At 39.2% G+C, this 22103-nt stretch overlaps 3 protein-coding genes and 1 long non-coding RNA gene across 7 annotated transcripts; 3 read left to right on the forward strand and 1 right to left on the reverse strand.

Moving 5' to 3' along the window:
• The first annotated feature begins 455 nt into the window (after positions 1–455).
• Positions 456–2777, forward strand: LOC112166391 (cyclin-dependent kinase B1-1). 2 transcript variants are annotated; one of them, XM_040505388.1, is made up of 4 exons: positions 456–1289; positions 1410–1497; positions 1657–1840; positions 2642–2777. In XM_040505388.1, exons 1-4 carry the CDS (start codon positions 686–688, stop codon positions 2720–2722), a joined length of 957 nt encoding a protein of 318 aa, XP_040361322.1. In that variant the 5' UTR covers positions 456–685; the 3' UTR covers positions 2723–2777. The 2 variants fall into 2 exon arrangements, with proteins under 2 accessions (XP_040361322.1, XP_024159001.1); XM_024303233.2 differs by having other exon boundaries at positions 459–1289; positions 1660–1840.
• Positions 2027–4280, reverse strand: LOC121048999. 2 transcript variants are annotated; one of them, XR_005799103.1, is made up of 2 exons: positions 2653–4280; positions 2027–2387 (listed from the first exon to the last, which is right to left on the reverse strand). It is a non-coding gene; the product is annotated as an uncharacterized LOC121048999 (long non-coding RNA). The 2 variants fall into 2 exon arrangements; XR_005799102.1 differs by having other exon boundaries at positions 2027–2396.
• Positions 4281–5580: 1300 nt separating this feature from the next.
• LOC112167196 (SAP30-binding protein) lies at positions 5581–10346 on the forward strand. Of its 2 annotated transcripts, none has more exons than XM_040507324.1 (8): positions 5581–6229; positions 6485–6527; positions 6621–6829; positions 7780–7981; positions 8338–8469; positions 8584–8672; positions 8765–8807; positions 9891–10346. In XM_040507324.1, the coding sequence occupies exons 1-8, from the start codon at positions 5804–5806 to the stop codon at positions 9941–9943; spliced, it is 1197 nt and encodes a 398-aa protein (XP_040363258.1). In that variant the 5' UTR covers positions 5581–5803; the 3' UTR covers positions 9944–10346. The 2 variants fall into 2 exon arrangements, with proteins under 2 accessions (XP_040363258.1, XP_024159943.1); XM_024304175.2 differs by having other exon boundaries at positions 5583–6229; positions 8765–8823; positions 9891–10340.
• A 7926-nt stretch (positions 10347–18272) lies between these two features.
• On the forward strand, positions 18273–21989 carry LOC112166114 (nucleobase-ascorbate transporter 2). Its single transcript, XM_024302881.2, has 13 exons — positions 18273–18611; positions 18723–18820; positions 18913–19089; positions 19405–19505; positions 19602–19677; positions 19784–19843; positions 19980–20164; positions 20474–20570; positions 20650–20795; positions 20873–20964; positions 21070–21147; positions 21246–21406; positions 21545–21989. The coding sequence occupies exons 1-13, from the start codon at positions 18518–18520 to the stop codon at positions 21755–21757; spliced, it is 1578 nt and encodes a 525-aa protein (XP_024158649.1). The 5' UTR covers positions 18273–18517; the 3' UTR covers positions 21758–21989.
• Positions 21990–22103: the final 114 nt, after the last annotated feature.

A 22103-nucleotide genomic window follows, 5' to 3' on the forward strand; every position in this document is an offset into this window, starting at 1 on the left:
ATGATGATGATGTCCACTCCTGGCTCAAAGAGCTTAAAGAAAGGGAACTCTCTAGATTAAGAAAGTGGTTGTTATGAAGCCTACCCACTAGTGAGCATTAGAGGGACAAGAAAGAATACGAGTAGGTTTGGTACCGGCTTTAAGGGATAGGGGGAAAGGCGGTTCTTTGGAGAGGCGGGAACAGAGCATGGACCAAGAGGATACCTTTGGTTTTATGGCTTGGCAAAAGCCTGTCCTGGCTTTCCGGTGCCTATTATAATACAAGACGAAATGACGCTATGAATGCTAAGAAAAATACAAAATTTATTGTTCGAGGGGCTAGTAAAGAAAAATGAATAATGTTTACCTCTATGGGTCTCTATGTAGACATGTACATTACTACTACTGACTAGTGGTAGGTCAAGATCTAGAAGATTAACGTACGTAGGCTTTTCGTTCGACTCACACTTCTCGTTGGTAAGAAACGAACCAGTAGTCTCTTCGACTAGTTGGTTGTGGAAGACTGAGCAGCTTTTGTGTGGTATAGGATTAACTTTCCTTGGTCTGCTCGGTTTCCTTGCCACATTAATTTTAGCATAACCTTTCAGCCCCACCAAAATCCTATTTCACTCATTCCAAGGTTTTTATTTTGAAATTTAGAACAGTTATTCTAGGGTTTTAGAAAAACAAAAATCCAAGAGGTTCGATGAACGCCCGCCCCAAAATACAAGATTACGAGATCAGTCCGGAGATTTTGAGGGTGGAATCCCATGGCCAAGTGTACAAAGCCACGCACAAATTGACCGGCGAGTTAGTCACGATTAAAAAGGTGACGGCGGACGACGGCGTACCTCCCACTCTCGTCCGCGAGATGTCTGTCTTGGGGAAGTTTACGAAATCGGCTTACGTTGTCAACTGCCGCGAAGTCATCCACGAGGTCGAGGACTACAAGCCCGTTTACTACGTTATTTACGAGTACCTAGTAACCGATCTCCACAGCTACATCGCCGCCAAACCCTTACCGTCCGATGTGGTCAAGAATCTTCTCTTCAAGCTCCTCCAGGGCGTCGACGAGTGTCACTCTAAAGGAGTCCGCCACCGGAACCTAAACCCTAGTAATCTGCTGGTGGACGAGGAACGAGGGTGTCTTAAAATTGGGGCCGGCATTGGTCAGTCCTTCGCTTTTTTTGGCGAGGCTTCTTCCATCCCCGGCGGGACGGTCAGTCTCTTTTACCAGGCTCCGGAGGCTTTGCTCCGATCAACCAAGTGCAGGGCTGCTGTTGACATGTGGGCTGTCGGCTGCATATTCGGTACTATTCAGTTGATGCTTGCTATCTTGATGTCTATTTATGCATGCTTTCTTGATTCAATGAGAATTTGATGTTTTCATTAGTTGATTGATTGTGTTTTGAATATGAAATTGATTGTAGCTGAGATGGTGACTGGGGATGTTCTGTTTGTCGGAATTGGTGATGATCCTAAACATGCTGATAAGGAGCACTTGCATGAGATTTTCAGGTTTTTTCTCTACTTAAAATTATTGCAAGTGTTTGCTAGTTGCTACACTTTTTTATTTCAAGAACTGTATAGGAAAAGAAATATATATATATATATATATATATATATATATATATATATATAGTCACCTCACTACTAAGTATGGTGAAATTATGTAAGCAGGCAGTTAGGAAAACCAACAGAGCATGAGTGGCGAGGAGTCGCTTCTTTGCCGGGTTGGGAACCCTACGAAGAATGGGAAGGAGAAAAGAAGAAAGCTCGGTGTTATTTGGCAGGAGATTTGCCAAAAGATCTGCTGGTAGCTGCAGTTTCTTTGGAACAAGATGGAGCTGATCTTCTTTCGGTGAGTTTTCTTTAACTGTGATCTGTAATCAACTTTTTTCTTTACTTTTTTATAACCTTATTACTCATTTAGGGCAATAACAAAAACAACATAAACAAGATTGAACGTATTTGCATCTATGAGAGCTGTTACATGATGGTGTAGCTTTTTAGTTGCCAGCAAATGTATCCACTTCTTGCCAACCTCTGTAATTAACTTTTTGCTTTACTAGTTTCTCAAATTACAACCTTATTACTCAATCAAGGCAATTGCATTTTTGCGTGATAAAAAACACAGTGGAAACAAGAGTGAGCACACATCTGGATACATGATTTGACAAACGGTCTATATACTTGCCAGTAACAAGAGTATCTGCTTTCTGTTTTTGTGTCCATGGTTCATGAAATACGTTTCTGCCATACGTCCAATCAGTAATTTCTGTTTTCAAACGACTCACATTGTCTAAGGTTACGCTCATTTCTCAATTTTTTTCAACCCCAGAGGGCTTCCAGCTCCAAATCAGGTGACCATGAATTGTGGTTTGCTAATGCCTCTTCCAAATGAAAACCTGAACATGCTGTAGAGTTGATGAGTGACTTGCAATAAGGACTATCAATCAAGTTAATCGCTTTAATATAACGTTACATGTTTTCACGAAGGTGTAGTCATTGGTTTAACTATCAAGAAGATGTAGTCATTGGTTTAACTATCAAGCTCATTATTTGACCCTGGCCGGCTGTTGTATGATTTTTATTGCAAAGCTTTTGTCCTTACAAATATGCAGTATGAGTCTTACAGTATATTTTCTTTTGAAAAATGCAGAAAATGCTTACATATGATCCAGTTAAAAGAATCACAGCTAAAGCAGCAATGGAGCACCCCTACTTCAAGCCAACAGCATGAGTCTTACAGTATATTTCTTTTGAAAACTGCAGAAAATGCTTATATATGATCCAGTGAAAAGAATCACAGCTAAAGCAGCAATGGAGCACCCCTACTTCGAGCCAATGGACCTCTAATGTTAGACGTTAGCTAAAGAAGTATATGGAAATATTCACAAACTGAAAACAGAAAACTTGACTGCTTGGAAAGCAGCTGTATATGTGCCACCTTATTTAGATTATGCATAGGTCTTCAAGCTCACCATAATCTTTTGCTACTTTTTCTCTGTTGGAATTGGGCGATGAACAAAATTAAATGACTCTGTTTGATCCAAAGACTCGTTTCTTGGGTATACCATGCCTTGTACTGCTTGATGCGTCTCAGAAGCCTAAGCATGTCGGCGCATATAGGACCACTGACTCTAAATTATTTTAGACACATTCAGGTAGCTGGAATTAGTAACGTTTAACTGTGGATGATGATGCAAAACGCATCTGTGTTATCTGAAAAGATGGTTTTTTTTTTTGTGACTGATAAGATAAGTACTTAATCGACATAGCAATAGATTACGACATAAGCACGAGTAACCGGTGTTAAAATTTGGAGGAACAAAAGGACCCATAAACTGGGAAGTTGATCTGTGATACTGCTTAATTGGATTAGCCATTGTCAAGAAATGGACTTCTTTAAATGGACAATCTGGACTTAAGATTCAATCATAGACCAGTGTTTTCACACATCTAAAACTTGTACTCTCAGTAGATTCATTCTGTTACTGGCTTTTGATCTTGGTTGAAACACAAAGAGTAGGATCCAAGAATCCGATGACTACAATACAATGTAAATTGTAAAAGATAATGAAAAAAACAGAAAAACCTTTCAAGAAAATGGGTTGGAACTTTCCCTGATTTAAGATACTTGCCTCAGAGTTACACTAAGCATAATTACAGTAAGCATCTACAAAAGGAATCGGTATAACAATTCCAAAACGTAAAAGAACCGACATGTACCATTTGGAAATCAACAAAGCCAACCTGACTAACAGTTCAAGAATATTACCTTTTCTAATTCTGAAAACAAAGACGTAACAAGAATATACAGCATAAAAAACAAGGCAAAGCAAGAACGAATTATTAGGATTTAGGGAAAGAGATGAGAAGCAAGAAGGGATGGAATAGGAGGTGTGGGTAAGAACTGATTTTTTTTTTCCCCAATATTTTTCAAAATATTGGATCTGTCATATTTCTTTCCCACACCCCTATTCCATAACTTGGTGCCACTCTTCTCTCTCCCCTCAATCCTTTTCTCCTTCTCCTTCAAACCAACAGGTTCAGATCTTATTCCTCTCAAACAATCTGTCTGAATCTGTTTATGAACAAAAGAAGGAATTGGAAAGGGAGAAAATTTGAGCAAAAATAATGGGATGAGGATGTTAACAAAGAATTGTTGGGTTCTCTATTTAGAAGTAGGACTTTCATTTCTTTATTAACATCACAGCCCTCTACCTGCTCAAAGCTCCTCCCTTCCAGTCTCCATGGCGGCTTCTCAGACTCACCGTCACCCATGGCTATATATAGTGCGTTTTGGAACTTGTCGACCCTATCGGCCCATTACTTGTGCATGCCTTACGAGATGGGCCTCCAAATAGCATACATAAATAGCTTACGCTACCTTTTTACGCGTGGCCTAACATAACACGATAAGAACACAATCCGAGTAATTTGTAATGTATGTATTGCAACATATATGAATCTTAAAAAAAAAAAAAAACAAGAGTAAATGTGACAAACAGTCTATGAAGTTTGGGTCATTCAACATTTTGGTTTTCAATATTTTAAACTATCATATTGCTACCTCAAAATTAGGGATGACAAAAATCCCCAGCAAGGCGAAGCTCCATTGGATACCCGCCCCTAATGGGGGGAGAATTCGGGAACAAATGGAGCTATCTAAGATTGGGGATGGGGCGGGGATGATATTGTGATCTCCATCCCCAAACCCGCCCCAATAATATATACATATATTTAACTTATATATATTTTAATTTATTTTTTATAATATAAATCACAAATATATACATTTACTACTTTACTTTAATGACTACACTTTTACTTTAATGATGTTTTGATTTTTGCACTCACTAAATTATGATTTATGAATTTAATCATATTTTAAATTTATTTGTTGTAAATTTTTATTTAAAAAAAGGCAATATGAGAAAAAATTATTTTATTTATTAAATTCTTATTGGGGATTTGGGGCGGGTTTGGAGGCTTAGTCCCCAATGGGGATGGAGACGGGGATCCCCAATATATTTTTACTGGGGATTGGGGCGGGGATGGGGTTAGAAAATGACCCTGGGGATGGGGATGGTATTGTGATCCCCATCCCCAACCCGCCCCATTGCCATCCCTACTCAAAATTAATATTCGACATACTTTTAGTACCCTCCGTTAATAATAATATTAAAGTTCATTTTTTCAAGGGTATTATCGTCTTTTTCTCCTCTTTTTTCCTGCTAGAGAACCCATCATCGTCTTGATCAAGACATAGTCACCGTCACACTGATCACTAACTAAAAAAATAAGAAAAATGCAAAGCACAAATAGTACTAGTATATGCAAAATGAGAAGTAATTAAGATAACTATTGATTAACTAGCATGACAGAGGAAAAAGATGAAAATACTCTTAGTCATCAATTTGGCTGAAAATTTACTGATAACTGAACAGTAGAGTTACCGATATATAATCGCTAAGCAGGTTCTACAAAAAATCCCTTAAAATGACTAGAAAAATAAATCCATAAGTGGAATGGCCCAGCTTTAAGCTTATCGAGATTTTTAAATAGACTAGGCCTCATGCCCAACTAGACTTTGAAGCCCAGAGTTAATTTTACAGTTTCTTATTTTCTATCTGAAACCCAGCTCAGTCATAATTTTCGTTCCCAGAAGAGCTGAAACCCCTTTCCCTCTTTGCACCATTCAAAACCCCAAAATTCCAATCTTCCACCTCACTAAATTTCTTCAATTTTCAATTTCTTAGTCACTCAATTCGCTTCTGAAACCCTAGATTTTCAATTTCTATCGAAGCCCAAACCCGCCATGGCCTCGAGAAAGCGGCAATTCGAGGGCATCGCGATGCTGTCGATGTACAACGACGAGGAAGAAGAAGAAGAAGAAGAAGAGGAAGAGGACGAAGACATGGACGACGCTGAAGAACGCGGCGAACAAGAAGAGCGCGGCGGAGAGAGAGAAGAAGGAGAACGGCGGGAACACGGCGGCGATGCGTCCATGTTGGATGTCGATGCGACTGCGGCCGTTGATTCTGGTAACGATGACAATGCAACGAGCGGTGTGGATGATGAGAACTCGGCGCGGAGTGAAGGGCAGTTTCGTCGTTCTTCGTCGCAACAGCAGCTCTCTCAGGCGACGGGATCGCCGCAGCAAGTGGCGCCGGGGAAGTTGAGTAGGAGAGGGACGCTTGTGGACTATGGCCATGATGAAGTTGCCATGTCTCCAGAGCCTGAGGTATATACTTTTTTTTTTGTAGTTTCTGTGATGAGATTTGAGTGTTTATCATGTTTTCTGTATTTGTGAATTGATTTTTTAGTAATGTTAGAATTAGATTCTTGTTTCAATCTTGCTTGGGAGCTCTTGTGTTCATATATTGGATTTGAAAGGACGAAATCTTTGAGTTCTGGTTATTGTTGAGCTCAGTAATTTGGCACAAAGTATGGTTCTGGATAGTAGTTGTTCGATATTAAGATTTTTGCTTGATTGCAGGAGGGTGAAATTGATGGAAGTGGTCGCATTTTGTCTACCAATGGTAATGTTGTTTTCTGAGCATTAGTTTTCCCGTGTTTCCGACTACTGGTCTTTTGCTTCAGGTGTATTTAACTTCATGTAGTATTTGTTGCAGGTGATTCACATGATAAGACACCTCAGTTAAGCAATCAAGTAACTCCTCAAATATCTGAGCCGTCACAATCTGAAACACTGAATGAGACTATACGTGAATCAGAGGGTAGAAATGCTACAGAGGCTGTTGCAGAAGATCAAAAAAATGTTGATCCATTAGATAAGTTTCTTCCACCGCCATTAAAGCTCAAGTGCTCGGAGGAGCTGCAAGTAAGTTCTTATTTAAAGGTTCACTATTTGCAGAATAGATGTCCAAAACAAGGTTCCTGTGGGGATAATAAAGTTTGACCTTATAAAACTTGTGTCTCAAGTCATATCAATATGAGTAAAAGTATGCTGAGGTTTCTACAAGATAAACAAGAAGACCATATCAAGACATTTTCATATATAAACCTCTTTTCAAAATCTTTATGCCTGTATTCCGTTGATTATGTTAAAAACTTAAAATATGGTGTCCAAAACTGTTGTTGCATTAATGGTTCATCTATGTTCAAACTTTGGGACTTTCTGTTTAAATCTTGAGACATGGAGCCATTTTGAGAATAACATGATTCCTCAGTTGAAAATATATGATATTTTTTTAAGGTCATCTTAGTCTCACTGTCTCCCTAACACATAATGTTATGTGCTACTTTATTTTTGTTTTCCTTGGATTATTTAACCCATGGAATGTAAAGGTTCCCGCAATCTAGGCCTTGTTAAAACTGAAAGCATCATAAGAAAAGGAAGGGGTCTTGAGAGTTAAGGGTTGGTCTATCGTTGTCAATAATGATATTTGTTTGCGTGTTTTGAGTTTGTAAAATCACAGATCATTTCTTTAGTTGCATATAGTTTAACTTGGTTCATTGTCAAGACGTAGACCTAACACAATTCTAAAGAACAAAGAGTAGAAGATTTATTTTCCCTCTTCTTCATTCCCTTGGCTGGGAAAATCTTGACTATATGATATGCCCCCTTTACATCAGTTTTGGATTTTGAAATTTTTTTACACAACCACCTTTGTTTAATTGTAGTTCACGAAATATAGGTCATATGGTCCTACCGATGTTTCATATTGATATTCCTTTGTCGTATACATCTAATCATGTTGCAGTGTTGGTTTTGTTTCTTTGACATTAAATGTTGTGTATCTGATTCAGTTTTGGTTGTACTTATTGCAGAGAAAGATTCAAAAGTTTCTTGAATTAAAGAGAGCTGGGAAAAGCTTCAATGAAGAAGTGCGGAAAAAGAAGGACTATAGGAATCCAGACTTTCTATTGCATGCAGTGCGGTATCAAGATATTGATCAGATAGGTTCATGCTTCAGTAAAGATGTATTTGACCCTCATGGATTTGACAAAAGTGACTACTATGATGAAATAGGTCAGTCACAACTCTTTGAACAGTCTCTCTCTCTCTCTCTCTCTGTTTTTTCTGTGTGTTTTTGCTCCTCTGCTGGGTTTAAGCGTGCTTTCCTTCATCCAATTCGAGTGGAATATGGAATGTGTAAGATTTTAATGTTCTAAATCCCACACCGATATATTAAACAAAAGATTAAAACTGATGATGAACCGGTCATTACACCTTCTTCATCTCCATTAAATCTGTTGTTACTAAAATTTTAATTTTTAATGTTGTCTGACAAGCTCTCTCTCTCTCTCTCTCATATATGTATTTATATATATGCATATCAAATATTTCTTCCTGCTTACATATTTTTTGGGTGTTTTTGGAAGCAGAGGCTGATTCGAGGCGTGAAATGGAAAGGGTTAATCAAGAAAAAAAGAACCGTCAGAATCTTGAATTTGTTTCTGGTGGAAGACAATCTACAATAGTTGGTGCTGCACCTAAAATTAATGTACCTCTTCCAGGTTGAAAACCATTTAACAACAATCTTTTGTGCTGATGTTTAAACTGCAGACGTATGCCGATGCAGGGTAGTACTGGCTTTTCAATAATTCTGTTGTGGTTCTCTCATGTTGTAGGTATAACTTCTGGGTTGAGTTCCTTACCGCCTGCTGCTGATATCATCCCTCGGGACGGTAGACAGAATAAGAAGTCGAAGTGGGATAAGGTTTTATTCAAAAGCATTTGCGTGCTTATTTTCCAGATGAATTATAAAGATATCAATTTAGTGACTGTCTTAAATAATTTTTCTTCTCTCAGATTGATGGGACTCATGCAACACTCTTATCTTCTGCTAATGCTGGTGGGTACACTTTGGGGTATGTTTCATTAACAAAATCTAATCCTATCTTGCTCATGTAGAATTCCATTCATGTTTATCTTGTTGGACCATGTAATGATAGATTTTTTCTTTTCTGTAATCTCTTAGCCAAGTACTATTTGCCTAAAATAAGCATCCTCCTTAAATTGAAACTGATGTTTTAGGATGCTTTCTGAAGTCATTCGGAGTAGTATATGTGAATTAATATCGACACAGCATGCAAATATATACTTTTAAGTGATTGTCAAGTGCTTATGCCACAAGATCATGATATGATTGAATTCTCTGCCTTTATGTGTTCTCTTTTTGCCATCATATCTTCAGTTTGTATTGAAAATTCCTGATGATCAAGATGGATACTGCATGTTATTAACTAGCAACTGGATTTTCAACGTTTCCCAATTCCTCCAATTTGAAATGACAGTGGTGTAAAGTTTCAATGTCTGTCTGAACTGCATTTGGGTTGATTGATTAAACCACTCTAGAATTTAATAGTAAATGTGTTGTGTTTTTTTTTCTTCCCGAAGTAAAGGTGTTTATATCTTTTAAGTGTCAGGGCGTGTTGTTCGAAATGTGTAAATTTAATCATAATCAAAGCTGATCATTAAGTTGAAGTCTTGTTGCTGTGTTGCTGTTGGCAATCATTTCCTGATTTTCTTGAATTTTGTATTAAAAAGTGCTTCTCGGTTACATAATGATAGCTTATATCTCTTATTAACTAGCAACTGGATTTCCAATGTTTCCCAATTCCTCCAATTTGAAATGGCAGTGGTGTAAAGTTTCAATGTCTGTCTGAACTGCATTTGGGTTGATTGATTAAACCACTCTAGAATTTAACAGTTAATGTTTTTTTTTCTTTCTTTCTTTCTTTCCGAAGTAAAGGTGTTTATATCTTTAAGTGTCAGGGTGTGTTGTTTGAAATGTGTGAATTTAGTCATAATCAAAGCTGATCGTTGACTTAAAGTTTTGTTGCTGTTGGCAATCATTTTCTGATTTTCTTTAATTTTGTATTAAAAGGTGCTTCTCAGTTACATAATAATAACTTATATCTCTTATTTGGAGCAGGCAGCAGAAACGGAGAGATGTGGAGGAGAAGAGATCTAGTGAAAGGAAGTTAGACAGAAGATCGTGAGCCATTGTTGTATTTCTTCCTAGTAGATCACGTATACCCCATTTCAGATTTTGAAGTGGATAATATGGCCCCAGGCGACAGTTCTTTTCTTAACATTCAGTGGGAGGCAATAACAGTGGGTCCTGTAACTTCTTTTATCAATTGTACATGTATATATGACCAGAATGGAAACATGCTTGATAGCTCTTACATAGAGGGAGATCAAGTGGTTTGATCAATTTACTAATTAAATTGCCGGAAGTATTCTGCCAAATTAGCATTTTGATTGCAAGAAAATTGAGGAGCTATTATCATGTGCATTTAAATATCTGTAAAACCGGCTTGTTTATGCTGTAGACAAGAAAGCTTATAGCCTTATACTGAGTTTGATAGCTCTTCATCCATTTCAATTGTGCAATACTAGTTACCCCTTGGATCCCGTCTCCTAGAACACCCTATAAAAGTAGTTCAGAAAAATTTATTAAAGCTGTGTGGATTGCTATCCAGCTTTCGTCTTTTTTGGCTTTTAACTTTTTGACTCTTGGTCTTCAATCAAAGACTATCATCATCCCAGTACGATTTATTAGTCTTTACTCGATATGAGTTGTTTCCGGGGAGTAAACTTGTCTTTACGTGATATCAGGACATGTATTTGAAGACTTTCAGAAGGTTTTGTTTTGTTCTTTTGTTTTTTGTTTTGTTTTTTGCTTTTATCTTGTTCATTCATGTAGGATGGAAAAGTTACGAGCTGAATTGCACTATACCGCAATAGCCATAAAAGTTTGCTTCCAAGTTCTAACAAGTTCCAACTCAAATTCCAAGTTCTAACAAGTTCCAACTCAAATTCAGATAGAGCTGGATTACACTGTACCGCAATAGCCATAAAAGTTTGCATCTGAGTTCTAACAAGTTCTAACTCAAATTCAGATAGATGGATCTGAACATATCTCCTCAACTAATAATACAAAAGGGTGGAGCTTAAAATTCTCCAGTACAACATGAGGTACCAAATGTAGCCACTAAATCAGCAAACAAAGGTTGATTAGTAGGGTGATGGGTTTATAGTTTTAACGTCAACAAAGGTAAAGTAACCTATATGATGCAGTTGCTTAACCAAGAAAAGTCATTAGAAAGTGATCCGTTTGGATTCACATACATACATCCAATATCTTCATTACATGATGTCAAAATCACTTTCTTTACATGTACATTCCATTTTCTCGCCGAAAGTATTCCTTCACTGTAAGATAATGCAAACAAAGAAAGCAGTCACCAACCCTACCTCACACATGCATTGGCTATTTGCTTTGTATTGACATCATTTTCTCTTGGGTCGACTTCCAGTCTATGCATTATAAACTCATCGAGTACGTGAGTAAAAAGTAGAGTATAGAAGACACAACTAGCAGCCAACTAATATTGATCCAGACACATCTAAAGGAGCGGAAATTCTAGGAGATGATCCAAGTCCGATGAAAACCTTGGTCATGGTGAAAGGTAAAAGTGGTTTTTAGACAAAATCATCCGTGCTTCCACTCGTTCCCTCATCAAAAGAAGCAATTTTTCTTTGTAACACCCCATGATTACGTGACCTTAACTTTCATTGTGCAGAGGTTTCTTGTTTGCTTGGATCAGGACGCACCAATCATCTTTTCTTTATGAAATTACTTATCATTATCCTATAGGATATCCTTTACATCTGATTAATACTATTTATGCAGCATGTCTGTGGGATCCAAATGGGTCCTCTTTAAGCTAGTCTGACCTTGTGTATTAAAGTGAAAACTCTTACACATTTTGCACACAAATATATTCATATAATTTGAAGAGTAGATGCATGCATGCATATGTTAACATGTTATTGATCTTACCCCATGAGAAAACAAGAAAAAACAAGTCGATTAAAGTGAGCTTTTTGGCTTCTGTCAATTGCCACTATGAATGGATATTGTACGTCTTGGCTAAGAAACCCTAGCCTTTTCGCATGGACTATGGAGGAGGAAAAGGATCTTAATATTATAGGTAAATTCTGTGGTCCTTTTTATTCACCCGAGTTAAATATTTAACTTATACATGATAGTGGGATGGGGATGCGGTTAACCGGTTAGGTTAATTTGATGCTCCTTTTTATGGGGTTGCCATGTTATATGGATTGATGTCTTCTATAGGGTTATGATTAGGAACTTTTTTTAGATAATTACTTCAAAATGATAATTATATGAAAAATATTACTGGGTAATTCACTTACATGATATGATATGGCAAGATATGACAAGCTATATCAAGTTGATATAATATTGTCTACTGAGTTTAAGTGTCTCCAAAATGACTCTTTACTTCTGTTATTTTTTTATTTTCGATAAAAATGGCTTTTAGACATCTAACTACTGAAAAATTTGCACTTTGCTGTTTGCTCGTCATACACCAACTATTGTGGAGACATGAGTATAAGATATATGTATATGTGTGTTTCTGTGTAAGAATACGGAACGGGAACTAAGTGTGGATCATGATGGGGAGAGAGAGAGAGACAAGCATGTATAGTGGTTCACCTTGCCCTTGAGGCAAGGCTACGTCCACTTAGAGATTCCACTAGTAGTGAGGCCAAGTAGCCTTTGTAGTGATACAAGTACAAGGATCATGGATCCATCCCTTTCCAAGAAGGGGAGGACTTCCTCTTATAGCTTAAGGAAGTCTCATTCTATTCTACATATCCGATGTGGGACATAATACACATATTTACTTCTCTTGAAGGCTTTTGGAGAGCATGGGAGGGTGGCCTCCTGGCAAGATACCGACCGACCTCCACCATGGCGTGGTAGCTCAGGTGTTGGTCTACCAGATGCATATCGTAGGCGGGACCTACCATGTCCCAGGGCCCACCTATGAGGTTGTTACTTATGCTTGGTGGTATGTGATATAGGCAGTATGTACAAGTCCCCCAGGTCCCCGAGTAAGAGGCACTTCTTGGTTGGGGAGTTTAAATATGATGCCGCCAAGTATGAGTGATAACCTTGTTGAACGCCATACCCATACTAGTCCCCCACTCCGTGAGCAAGAAGGGACTCTTCCGGGTCTTGTGAAGTTTCCATGACAGGTTGGTGCCACAGGGCCCATCATCTAGCTAGTACCTGCAAATAAGATAAGAGTGTACAAAGAGCATATTGATTGCGCTAGGGCAATCTAGGTGACATTGGAGTCAAATGCATCGAGGTGCATGAATGTTTGTATGAGATGTATGTTACATATAGCGTGTATGCAGGTATTATGTAGTGTTGACATACGACGTATAAGTCTAGAATGTATGTGGTTGTGAAAGTATAACGAAGTGCATATGATGCATAGATGTGTGATGAATGCGATGACACGTACATAATGATATGTATATGTTGTATGCATATGATGCACATGTGTTAGGACCTGGAGTGTGGTTACTCGCCGAGTCCCCCAAATCACGTAGTAAAACAGGAATTTGGATTCAGGTTACGTTCGACGAAGTCGGTAAGGCTGAGAATGAAGCTCAGGTATCGAAGGATAGGTTAGAGGAAGGAACGCTAACTTACGTAACCCGAACGTAAAACCATAACCCGATTGTTTGGCTTATGTGTAACGAGAACGTAAGAGTTGAGCTCGCTCATGTTGAGCGGGTGTGAGTTTTGTCCTATGGTCTTATTAATGGAATGTAAAAGAAATTTAATTGTTGCGATCAACAATAGGTGAAAAATTTCAATATTTCCATTAATAGACCATAACATGAAAAGTATGAGCGTGAAGCTTAATGATAGTCCTAGTCGGGTACTACCTCCACTTGTGATAAGTGGTATGAATAAGTCCCCCAAGTGTAGAGAACGCTCAGGAGGTGAGATGACTCAAAAAGCAAGGGACTGGACCTTGGCTTACCCGTTGGGTGTACCTCGCTTGGAGCAAGGATTATAATGCAAGGGATTGGAACTTGGCTTATGTAAGGGAGCTACCCTGTAGTTATCCGGTTGGGATACTTCGCTCGAGTAGAGGATTTATAAGGGCCTGTAGGCCTCGTGTACAACGACTTTGGTACCCGTTGGAGGGCCCGGTCTCTGGTACCAGGCTGAGTAGTGAGAGGGCTTGGTGCCTCTTGTACTCGATGGGGTAGAGTGAGGGCTTTAGCATCGTGACCCCATGGGATCACATGAGGTCTTGAGCCTCGTGCCCGATGGGGTAGAATGACTCGTACCGGATGGGGTAGAGTGAGGGCTTGAGCCTCCTTAACCCAATGGGGTTGAATGAGGGCCTGTAGGCCTCCGTGATCCGATGGGATCGAAAGGAGGGCTTGAGCCTCCTAACCCGGTTAGGGTACCTCCCATGATTGGAGGGTTTATGAGATGCATGTTGCATTTATTTAGTGAATTTGACATGTATATATGTAGCAATTTTAATTGACAGGCAATTAAATTAAAGCATATATGGCATGTATGTTTAACATGTACTTGTAGTGGAAATGCTAGTAAGAATTAGCACTTTGTAAGCATGCCTAAGAATAATGGAGACATTCCAAGCATGACATAAGTATTTTAGGCATAGTGAATATGCTACTAAGATCATCACGTTTTGTAAGCATGCTTAGATAAGTGATTAACGAAGCATGTAAAGTATTGCATTAGCTCAAAATAAAAGAGCATAAGTGAGAACTTATCTGGAGCTTATCGAAAGTAGTAAGATATTGGAATTGTTGAAACATGAGATTCCATGTTTTTCCTAAAAATAAAGTCCTCATTGTATATTTTGACTGATAATGTGCTCGGTAGGAGGGATTCGTCCTTGGTGGGTCAATTGGTGGTGCTCGTGCATGATTCTTGGTGGTACCCGCTGACTCCACAGAGGCTTGAAGAAGAGTGAAGCTTGGGAGTGGAGGGTAAAGGGTGTGCGCATACCAGCTGACTCATGGTACCCGGAGGATCATGTACCCGCTGGCTCGTGGTACCCAGAGGCTGATGTACTCGGAGGATCATGTACCTGGAGGATCATGTACCCGTTGGCTCATCAAAGGCTTGGGTGAGGAGGATCATGTACTCGGAGGATCATGTACCCGCTGGCTCATCAGAGGCTTGGGTGAGGAGGATCATGTATCGGCTGGCTCATTGGATGCTTGGGTGAGGAAGGATCACGTACCCGGAGGATCATGTACCCGCTGGCTCATTGGATGCTTGGGTGAGGAAGGATCATGTACCAGGAGGATCATGTACCCGCTGGCTCATTAGAGGCTTGGGTGAGGAAGGATTATGTACAAGGAGGATCATGTACCCGCTGGCTCATTGGAGGCTTGGGTGAGGAAGGATTATGTACCAGGAGGATCATGTACCCGTTGGCTCATCGGAGGCTTGGATGAGGAAGGATCATGTACCCACTGGCTCATTGGAGGCTTGGGTGAGGTTCATGTACCCGGAAGATCACGTACCCGCTCGCTTATTGGAGGCTTGGGTGAGGATCATGTACCCGTTGGCTCATTGAAGGCTTGGGTGAGGAAGGATCATGTACCCGCTGGCTTATTGGAGGCTTGGGTGAGGATCATGTACCCGCTGGCTCATCAGAGGCTTGGGTGAGGAAGGATCATGTACCCGGAGGATCATGTGCCTGCTGGCTCATCAGAGGCTTGGATGAGGAAGGATCATGTACCCGCTGGCTCATCGGAGGCTTGGGTGAGGATCATGTACCTGCTGGCCCATCGGAGGCTTGGGTGAGGAAGGATCATGTATCCGCTGGCTCATCGGAGGCGTGGATGAGGAAGGATCATGTATCCGGAGGATCATGTGCCCGCTGGCTCATTGGAGGCTTGGGTGAGGTTGAGGGTGGGGTGTCCTGCATGTACCCATGCACCCGCTGGCTCTTGGTACCTGGTGGCTCGTGGTACCCGTACATGACCCTTGCTCAAGGTTGGAGGTTCATACCCAAACCTAGGGACTCTCCTTCTAGCGCCAATGTTTCTGTGTGAGAATACGGAACGGGAACTAAGTGTGGATCATGATGAGGAGAGAGAGAGAGAGAGAGAGAGAGAGAGAGAGAGAGAGAGAGAGAGAGAGAGAGAGAGAGAGAGAGAGAGAGAGAGAGAGAGAGAGAGAGAGAGAGAGAGAAGCATGTATAGTGGTTCACCTTGCCCTTAAGGCAAGACTACGTCTACTTAGAGATTCCACTAGTAGTGAGGCCAAGTAGCCTTTGTAGTGATACAAGTACAAGGATCATGGATCCATCCCTTTCCAAGAAGGGGATGACTTCCTCTTATAGCTTAAGGAAGTCTCATTCTATTCTACATTTCCGATGTGGGACATAATACACATATTTACTTCTCTTGAAGGCTTTTGGAGAGCATGGGAGGATGACCTCTTGGTAAGATACCGGCCGACCTCCACCATGGCGTGGTAGCTTGGGTGTCGGTTTACCGGATGCATATCGTAAGCGGGACCTACCATGTCGCGGGGCCCACCTATGAAGTTGTTGCTTATGCCTGGCGGTATGTGATACAAGCGGTATGTACAATGCGTCATTCTCATCCAATAAGATCTTACTTATTTCTCTTTCATGACCAATAATGGAAGAAGAGCAGAACCATTTGTTGACTATGTCAGCCAGCATGAATCTGAAAAACCACATGAGAATTCGTGTGTGTAATTATTTAAATACAAACATTAATCCGTTCAATTTTTCTGCATTATTGTCGACAAATCAAAATGAACTGAATTGAAGGTGGTTTGGTCATCCATGAATATCCACTCAACCAAGAATGTCCTCTCTGCTTCATGCAATATATGAAGGATAGAGACTTGTGATGGTTTCGTATATTGTCTAATTTCTTGTATTTTGTAATGTACGTTTCCCCTCTTTTGCAGGGTCAATTAATTTGGTTAGTTGGTATGGTCCAGATGGTGGGAAGTAAATAGCCATGGTTTTCGCTGCAATCACTGCCCCAGAAAAGCGAAAGCTCAAGCTATATATTTATACACTGTTGCAGAAAAATGGCAGATTCTGGGCTCCTATTTCCAGGCTGCATGCTTGTCTTAGCATAGAAATATAGACGTTAGAGGTGCACACACACGTTGGGAGCCCTAGTCTAGTCAGAGTCTCAGAGATACTCTTTATTTTAACACATAAAAATCTATCATCGAGTACGCTAATTTTGTAATTTACCTCGATCTAAAACTACCCCCAAAAAAGGGCATAAAGCGGTGTAATATTTTACTTTTTTTTAGAATAGCGAAATATTTTACTTGAACAAAGAACAATCATAAGAGAGCTTCTTGTTATAAAATTGGTTGGGATTTTACTGGGGCTTGTTTGGTTTTTCTTTTCTTTAAATGAATCTAGAGCAAGGTGAATTAGGGATCATGTCGGTTGCAACACCCAAAGGTTGGTCTTTTCTCAATAAAAGAAAAGTTGGTACCAATTTTGATATTTTGGTGATTTGGTGTTACCATTTATTGTTTGGAGGTCCACATTTGTGTATAGGTATCACATGATTTTCATATAGATCCTACTCCTCTACATATATACACACATATTTTAAAAGTTTTGAGGATTCAAATTTATGCAACTCGACAATAATTGTAAGGATATGTTATTTTGCGTTGCACTTGTAATATTCTTTCAGACTTATAGATGTGTGACGCTTTAACAAGTATTGATTAACTAATAATTCATATTGAGTTTAATCAGAAATTGGTCTTACTTCGCTGGAGTTGTGGGTGTCGATCCCTCAATTGACAAGTATCGATGATCGAATATCTCATAATCCCCTGTTTAATTAAACATTGGTCTACTCGCCTGAAATCTTGGGTGTTAGACTCCTCAATTGACAAGCATTGATGAGATAAGCATAATCCTCTGTTTAATCTCATGATTGCATATCTCATTATTACGCGTTACGTCATATCCGAACAAAACATACACAAGTATGCATAAAAATCATGTCAAGAAAAGGTTTAAACTTAAACGTTTTATAAAAGAAGAAAAAATTCATAACTCCTAATCCTTTTGCCATAACTCTCACTCTAGCTCATCTCTCAACTTTCTCTCCTTCCTAAGGAGAAGAATTAGATTTCCAAAGTTACAAAATCAAGACGTTTCATTCAAAACAACTAATACTTTGAACCCCCATTCAATGTTTTACCCTTTTTAGCCAATTAGATTTCAAAAAGCAATTAAGAAATGGAGTTGTAAAATTCAGTGGGAACAGTGTGGCAGGCAACGGTAACATTCAGTTTGGAAGTTCCTTAAAGGGCAGTTCGGGAATGTGAGAAAAAGGCCAACGGAACTTTTGTCCAGGTGAAAAAGCAAGAGCCATATAAAACTCACCAAACTCGAAACGGAAAAAGCAGCTCGAGTTTAGCTTAATAGTGGGCGCCAACTGCTCACATTATATCTCACTCTCTCAAAGTCTCAGACTTCTGCAGTGAACTCTCTCTCTCTCCCTCTCTCTTTTTCTCTGTCAGCTTTTCCCTTTCTGCTTTCACATTGCCTTCATTTAGCTTAGACTCCCTTAGAGGGTCTCTCTCTCTAAGTCTTTGATTCATTTAGAGCAAAACAGGGGTCACTGCTCACAAAATCTAGAGCTATGGCAGCTCCAGCTAAACCAGAAGAGATAAGCCATCCACCAATGGACCAGCTTCAGGGATTGGAGTACTGCATTGACTCAAACCCATCTTGGGGTATGTAAATTTGGACCCAAAATCTGAAATGTTTGATTGGTTTGTGGTTTTCGCCATCTGGGTTTTGTTCAAAGCCTGAAAAGTTTGAGTCTTTTTTTGATGTGGATACAGGGGAGGCAATTGCTTTGGGTTTTCAGCACTACATTTTGGCCTTGGGAACTGCTGTTATGATCCCTTCATTTCTTGTTCCTTTGATGGGCGGCACTGATGTGAGTTCATTGGTTCTCAGATTGAATTGGCTATCTGTTGGATTTGAGTTTGTGACCCTTTGATTTGGTTCTTGTTTGACTTGATTTATCAGGGTGACAAAGTGAGAGTGATACAGACTCTGCTCTTCATTGAAGGAATTAATACACTTCTGCAGACATTGTTTGGAACAAGATTGCCAACTGTGATTGGAGGGTCTTATGCATTCATGGTTCCCATTATATCCATTATTCATGATTCTTCATTGGAAACTATTGGCGATCCTCATACTGTAAGTTTGATTTTTTATTTTATTTTTTATCTCACTTCAGCTTTTGGTTGACACTCCTATGAGACTGTGACCTGTTTGATAATTGCTTCAATCAGCACAAACATGATAGAAGATTACATGTTTAGAACGATTTGTTAAATTCTTGAAGATTATTAATTTACTTGAAGACACCAGTTTAATTGGTTGGGAATTGGGATTCTTTCATGATCCCATTTTGGAATAGATTTTGTCATTTGATTGTTTATGAATTTTTTGGGATTATACTTGTTTTGTTATTCCTTGACGAAAAACTAATGGCATTTCATGTATTTCTAGAGATTTATAAACACCATGAGAGCAGTCCAAGGTGCATTGATAGTATCATCAAGCATACAGATTATTCTGGGATATAGTCAAATTTGGGCCATCTGTTCCAGGTACAAATTTTATTCCTGAATCAAAGAAGTAAATTTTGTTATATTCTTTTGTCATTTCTCAAAATCAATGAGGGCATACATCTTTGTTTGGTACAGGTTCTTCAGCCCACTTGGAATGGTTCCTGTTATTGCGTTGGTGGGTTTCGGCATGTTTGATAGAGGCTTCCCAGTGGTAACTATCCAATAAGTTTCAGTTGTTAATTTTACCACGCACTCTTATTAGCATTGTGGAGTATTTGCACTTTCGTGTTTGACTCCCTACATTCGATGTCTTTCAGGTTGGGAGATGTGTTGAAATTGGCATTCCAATGCTAATCCTATTTGTAGCTTTCTCTCAGGTAATACTGCTTAACATCTACTGATTGTTTAGCGTTTATTAGTATACTTGTTGAGATTGAAGAGCAACCTTTTACTTGCAGTTTCAATGAATTTCATACAATATTCTTATCCTGTGTTATGTGTTCTTGTGAACAGTACTTAAAGAACTTCCATGCAAGACAGATACCAGTACTAGAGCGATTTGCGCTTATTATATCAATCACAGTAATATGGGCATATGCACACCTCTTGACAGCCAGTGGTGCATACAGACACCGCCCAGAAGCTACCCAATTAAGTTGCCGAACTGACAGGGCCAACCTCATTTCCTCTGCTCCATGGTTGGTACCAAAACTAGCTTTTTTTTTTCTCATTGGTTTCACAATGCTCACCTTTAAATCTTTAATAACCTCTCAAAATAGCAATTGTATAAGGAAATATTCATCTTATAGTTAGGGATATTGTTTTACTCAAATATTTGCTACTCTACAAAAGAAATGATTGAAATATTCACCCACATAACTGCTTCTGTAATGTACACTCGGAAGTATTAAGAAAATTTGCACCAGAGTACGTGGTTTGAATTAAATTATGGATTGAAATGGATACATTTTAATTTGCATTGGTTTAACATTCTCCTCTGAAAACAGGATAAAAATACCATATCCTCTTCAGTGGGGTGCCCCTACCTTTAGCGCTGGTCACTCTTTTGGTATGATGGCAGCTGTTCTAGTTTCGTTGATTGAGGTACAACTCATAATAACTTGAAATTCCAGTCTAGAATAGTTGATACCGGTAAAAGTAATACTAATGCTTACTTTGGCAGTCAACTGGAGCATACAAGGCTGCATCACGTCTAGCAAGTGCTACACCACCTCCAGCTCATGTTCTTAGCCGTGGTATCGGATGGCAGGGGATAGGAATCCTTCTTAACGGACTATTTGGAACATTGACAGGCTCGACAGTCTCTGTGTAAGTATTAATTTTTCTTTTTCTTTCTTATCTCACTTAACAATGGACCAAACTAATATTATTTGGAAAAACTACAGAGAAAATGTGGGGCTTCTTGGTAGCACTCGTGTTGGAAGCCGTAGGGTTATTCAAATCTCGGCTGGTTTTATGATATTCTTCTCCTTGTTGGGTTAGTTCAGCCTAATACTTTGCTCATAAATGTCTTCTATTGCAGTAAGATGACACTCTTCTACTCTGTCTTCCAACTATCTAACTTGGATCGTTCCTCTGGCAGGAAAATTTGGAGCTTTATTTGCATCAATACCCTTCCCCATATTTGCTGCTGCATATTGCGTATTGTTTGGTTTTGTTGGTGAGAATCTGTTTTCACTTGCACATTTTAGATTTTAGTAAGCATCTTCTCAACCTCTTACTTTCGTAATCTAATTATTAATCTATTAATGTTCTCAGCTTCGGTGGGGCTATCCTTCTTGCAATTCACAAACATGAACTCGATGAGAAACCTCTTTATCGTTGGCGTATCTTTGTTTTTGGGTTTGTCTGTGCCTGAGTATTTCAGGGAATACAGTATAATGGCTCATCATGCTCCAGCTCATACAAAAGCTGGATGGGTAATTTCCCAATCCCTCAGTATCTTTTACTATATGATGAAAAAATTTGCTAAGGTGAACCTTACTTTTACTCCAACTTTGAGCCAATATCAAGAGGATAATAACTCCCATCCACATTTCTGTTTTCGTGATGTGCAGTTCAATGATTATCTTAATACCATCTTCTCATCATCTCCAACTGTGGCCTTGCTTGTCGCCGTTTTCTTAGATAACACACTTGAATACAAGGAAAGTGCAAGAGACAGAGGAATGCCATGGTGGGCCAAATTTCGGGCATTCAAAGGGGACAGCCGAAATGAAGAGTTTTACACTCTCCCCTTCAACCTTAATCGATTCTTCCCTCCATCTTAAAGTGATAGCATGCATTGGTTGGATTACCAGAAAAGATGTTTAGCGGAAAAACATCATTTCCAGATAGGGATTAGATTTATCAGGAACAAGTGAAGCAAAGTGAAACAATGATTCTATGTCAGTACTGCAGGCAGGGAAACTTCTGCTTCACTGTGTTTTATTATATCTGTTAGTATATCTTGACTAGGATTATTCGGGTTTAATCCAATAAATTTAATTGATTTTTCCCATCTGTCCAGGTTTTCTTTATCATATATGATTTGTCCTAGTTCGGAATAATTTTGACAATCATAATTCTAACTTATGACAAAACTGACAGTTTATAAGTTCATTGTTTGCAACAAGC

The sequence above is a fragment of the Rosa chinensis genome, chromosome 5 (assembly GCF_002994745.2).
Source record: "Rosa chinensis cultivar Old Blush chromosome 5, RchiOBHm-V2, whole genome shotgun sequence".
NCBI classification, from domain to species: domain Eukaryota; kingdom Viridiplantae; phylum Streptophyta; class Magnoliopsida; order Rosales; family Rosaceae; genus Rosa; species Rosa chinensis.

Excerpts from the sequence above, each read along its gene's own strand:
- LOC112166114 (XM_024302881.2), top strand. The coding sequence starts at position 18,518 with ATGGCAGCTCCAGCTAAACCAGAAGAGATAAGCCATCCACCAATGGAC. Across the intron at positions 20,965-21,069 it reads GATATTCTTCTCCTTGTTGG|GAAAATTTGGAGCTTTATTT; the intron begins GTTAGTTCAGCC and ends TTCCTCTGGCAG. Across the intron at positions 21,407-21,544 it reads CTCATACAAAAGCTGGATGG|TTCAATGATTATCTTAATAC; the intron begins GTAATTTCCCAA and ends CGTGATGTGCAG.
- LOC112166391 (XM_040505388.1), top strand. The coding sequence starts at position 686 with ATGAACGCCCGCCCCAAAATACAAGATTACGAGATCAGTCCGGAGATT. Across the intron at positions 1,290-1,409 it reads GGCTGTCGGCTGCATATTCG|CTGAGATGGTGACTGGGGAT; the intron begins GTACTATTCAGT and ends AATTGATTGTAG. Across the intron at positions 1,841-2,641 it reads ATGGAGCTGATCTTCTTTCG|AAAATGCTTACATATGATCC; the intron begins GTGAGTTTTCTT and ends TGAAAAATGCAG.
- LOC112167196 (XM_024304175.2), top strand. The coding sequence starts at position 5,804 with ATGGCCTCGAGAAAGCGGCAATTCGAGGGCATCGCGATGCTGTCGATG. Across the intron at positions 6,230-6,484 it reads CCATGTCTCCAGAGCCTGAG|GAGGGTGAAATTGATGGAAG; the intron begins GTATATACTTTT and ends GCTTGATTGCAG. Across the intron at positions 8,470-8,583 it reads AATTAATGTACCTCTTCCAG|GTATAACTTCTGGGTTGAGT; the intron begins GTTGAAAACCAT and ends CTCATGTTGTAG.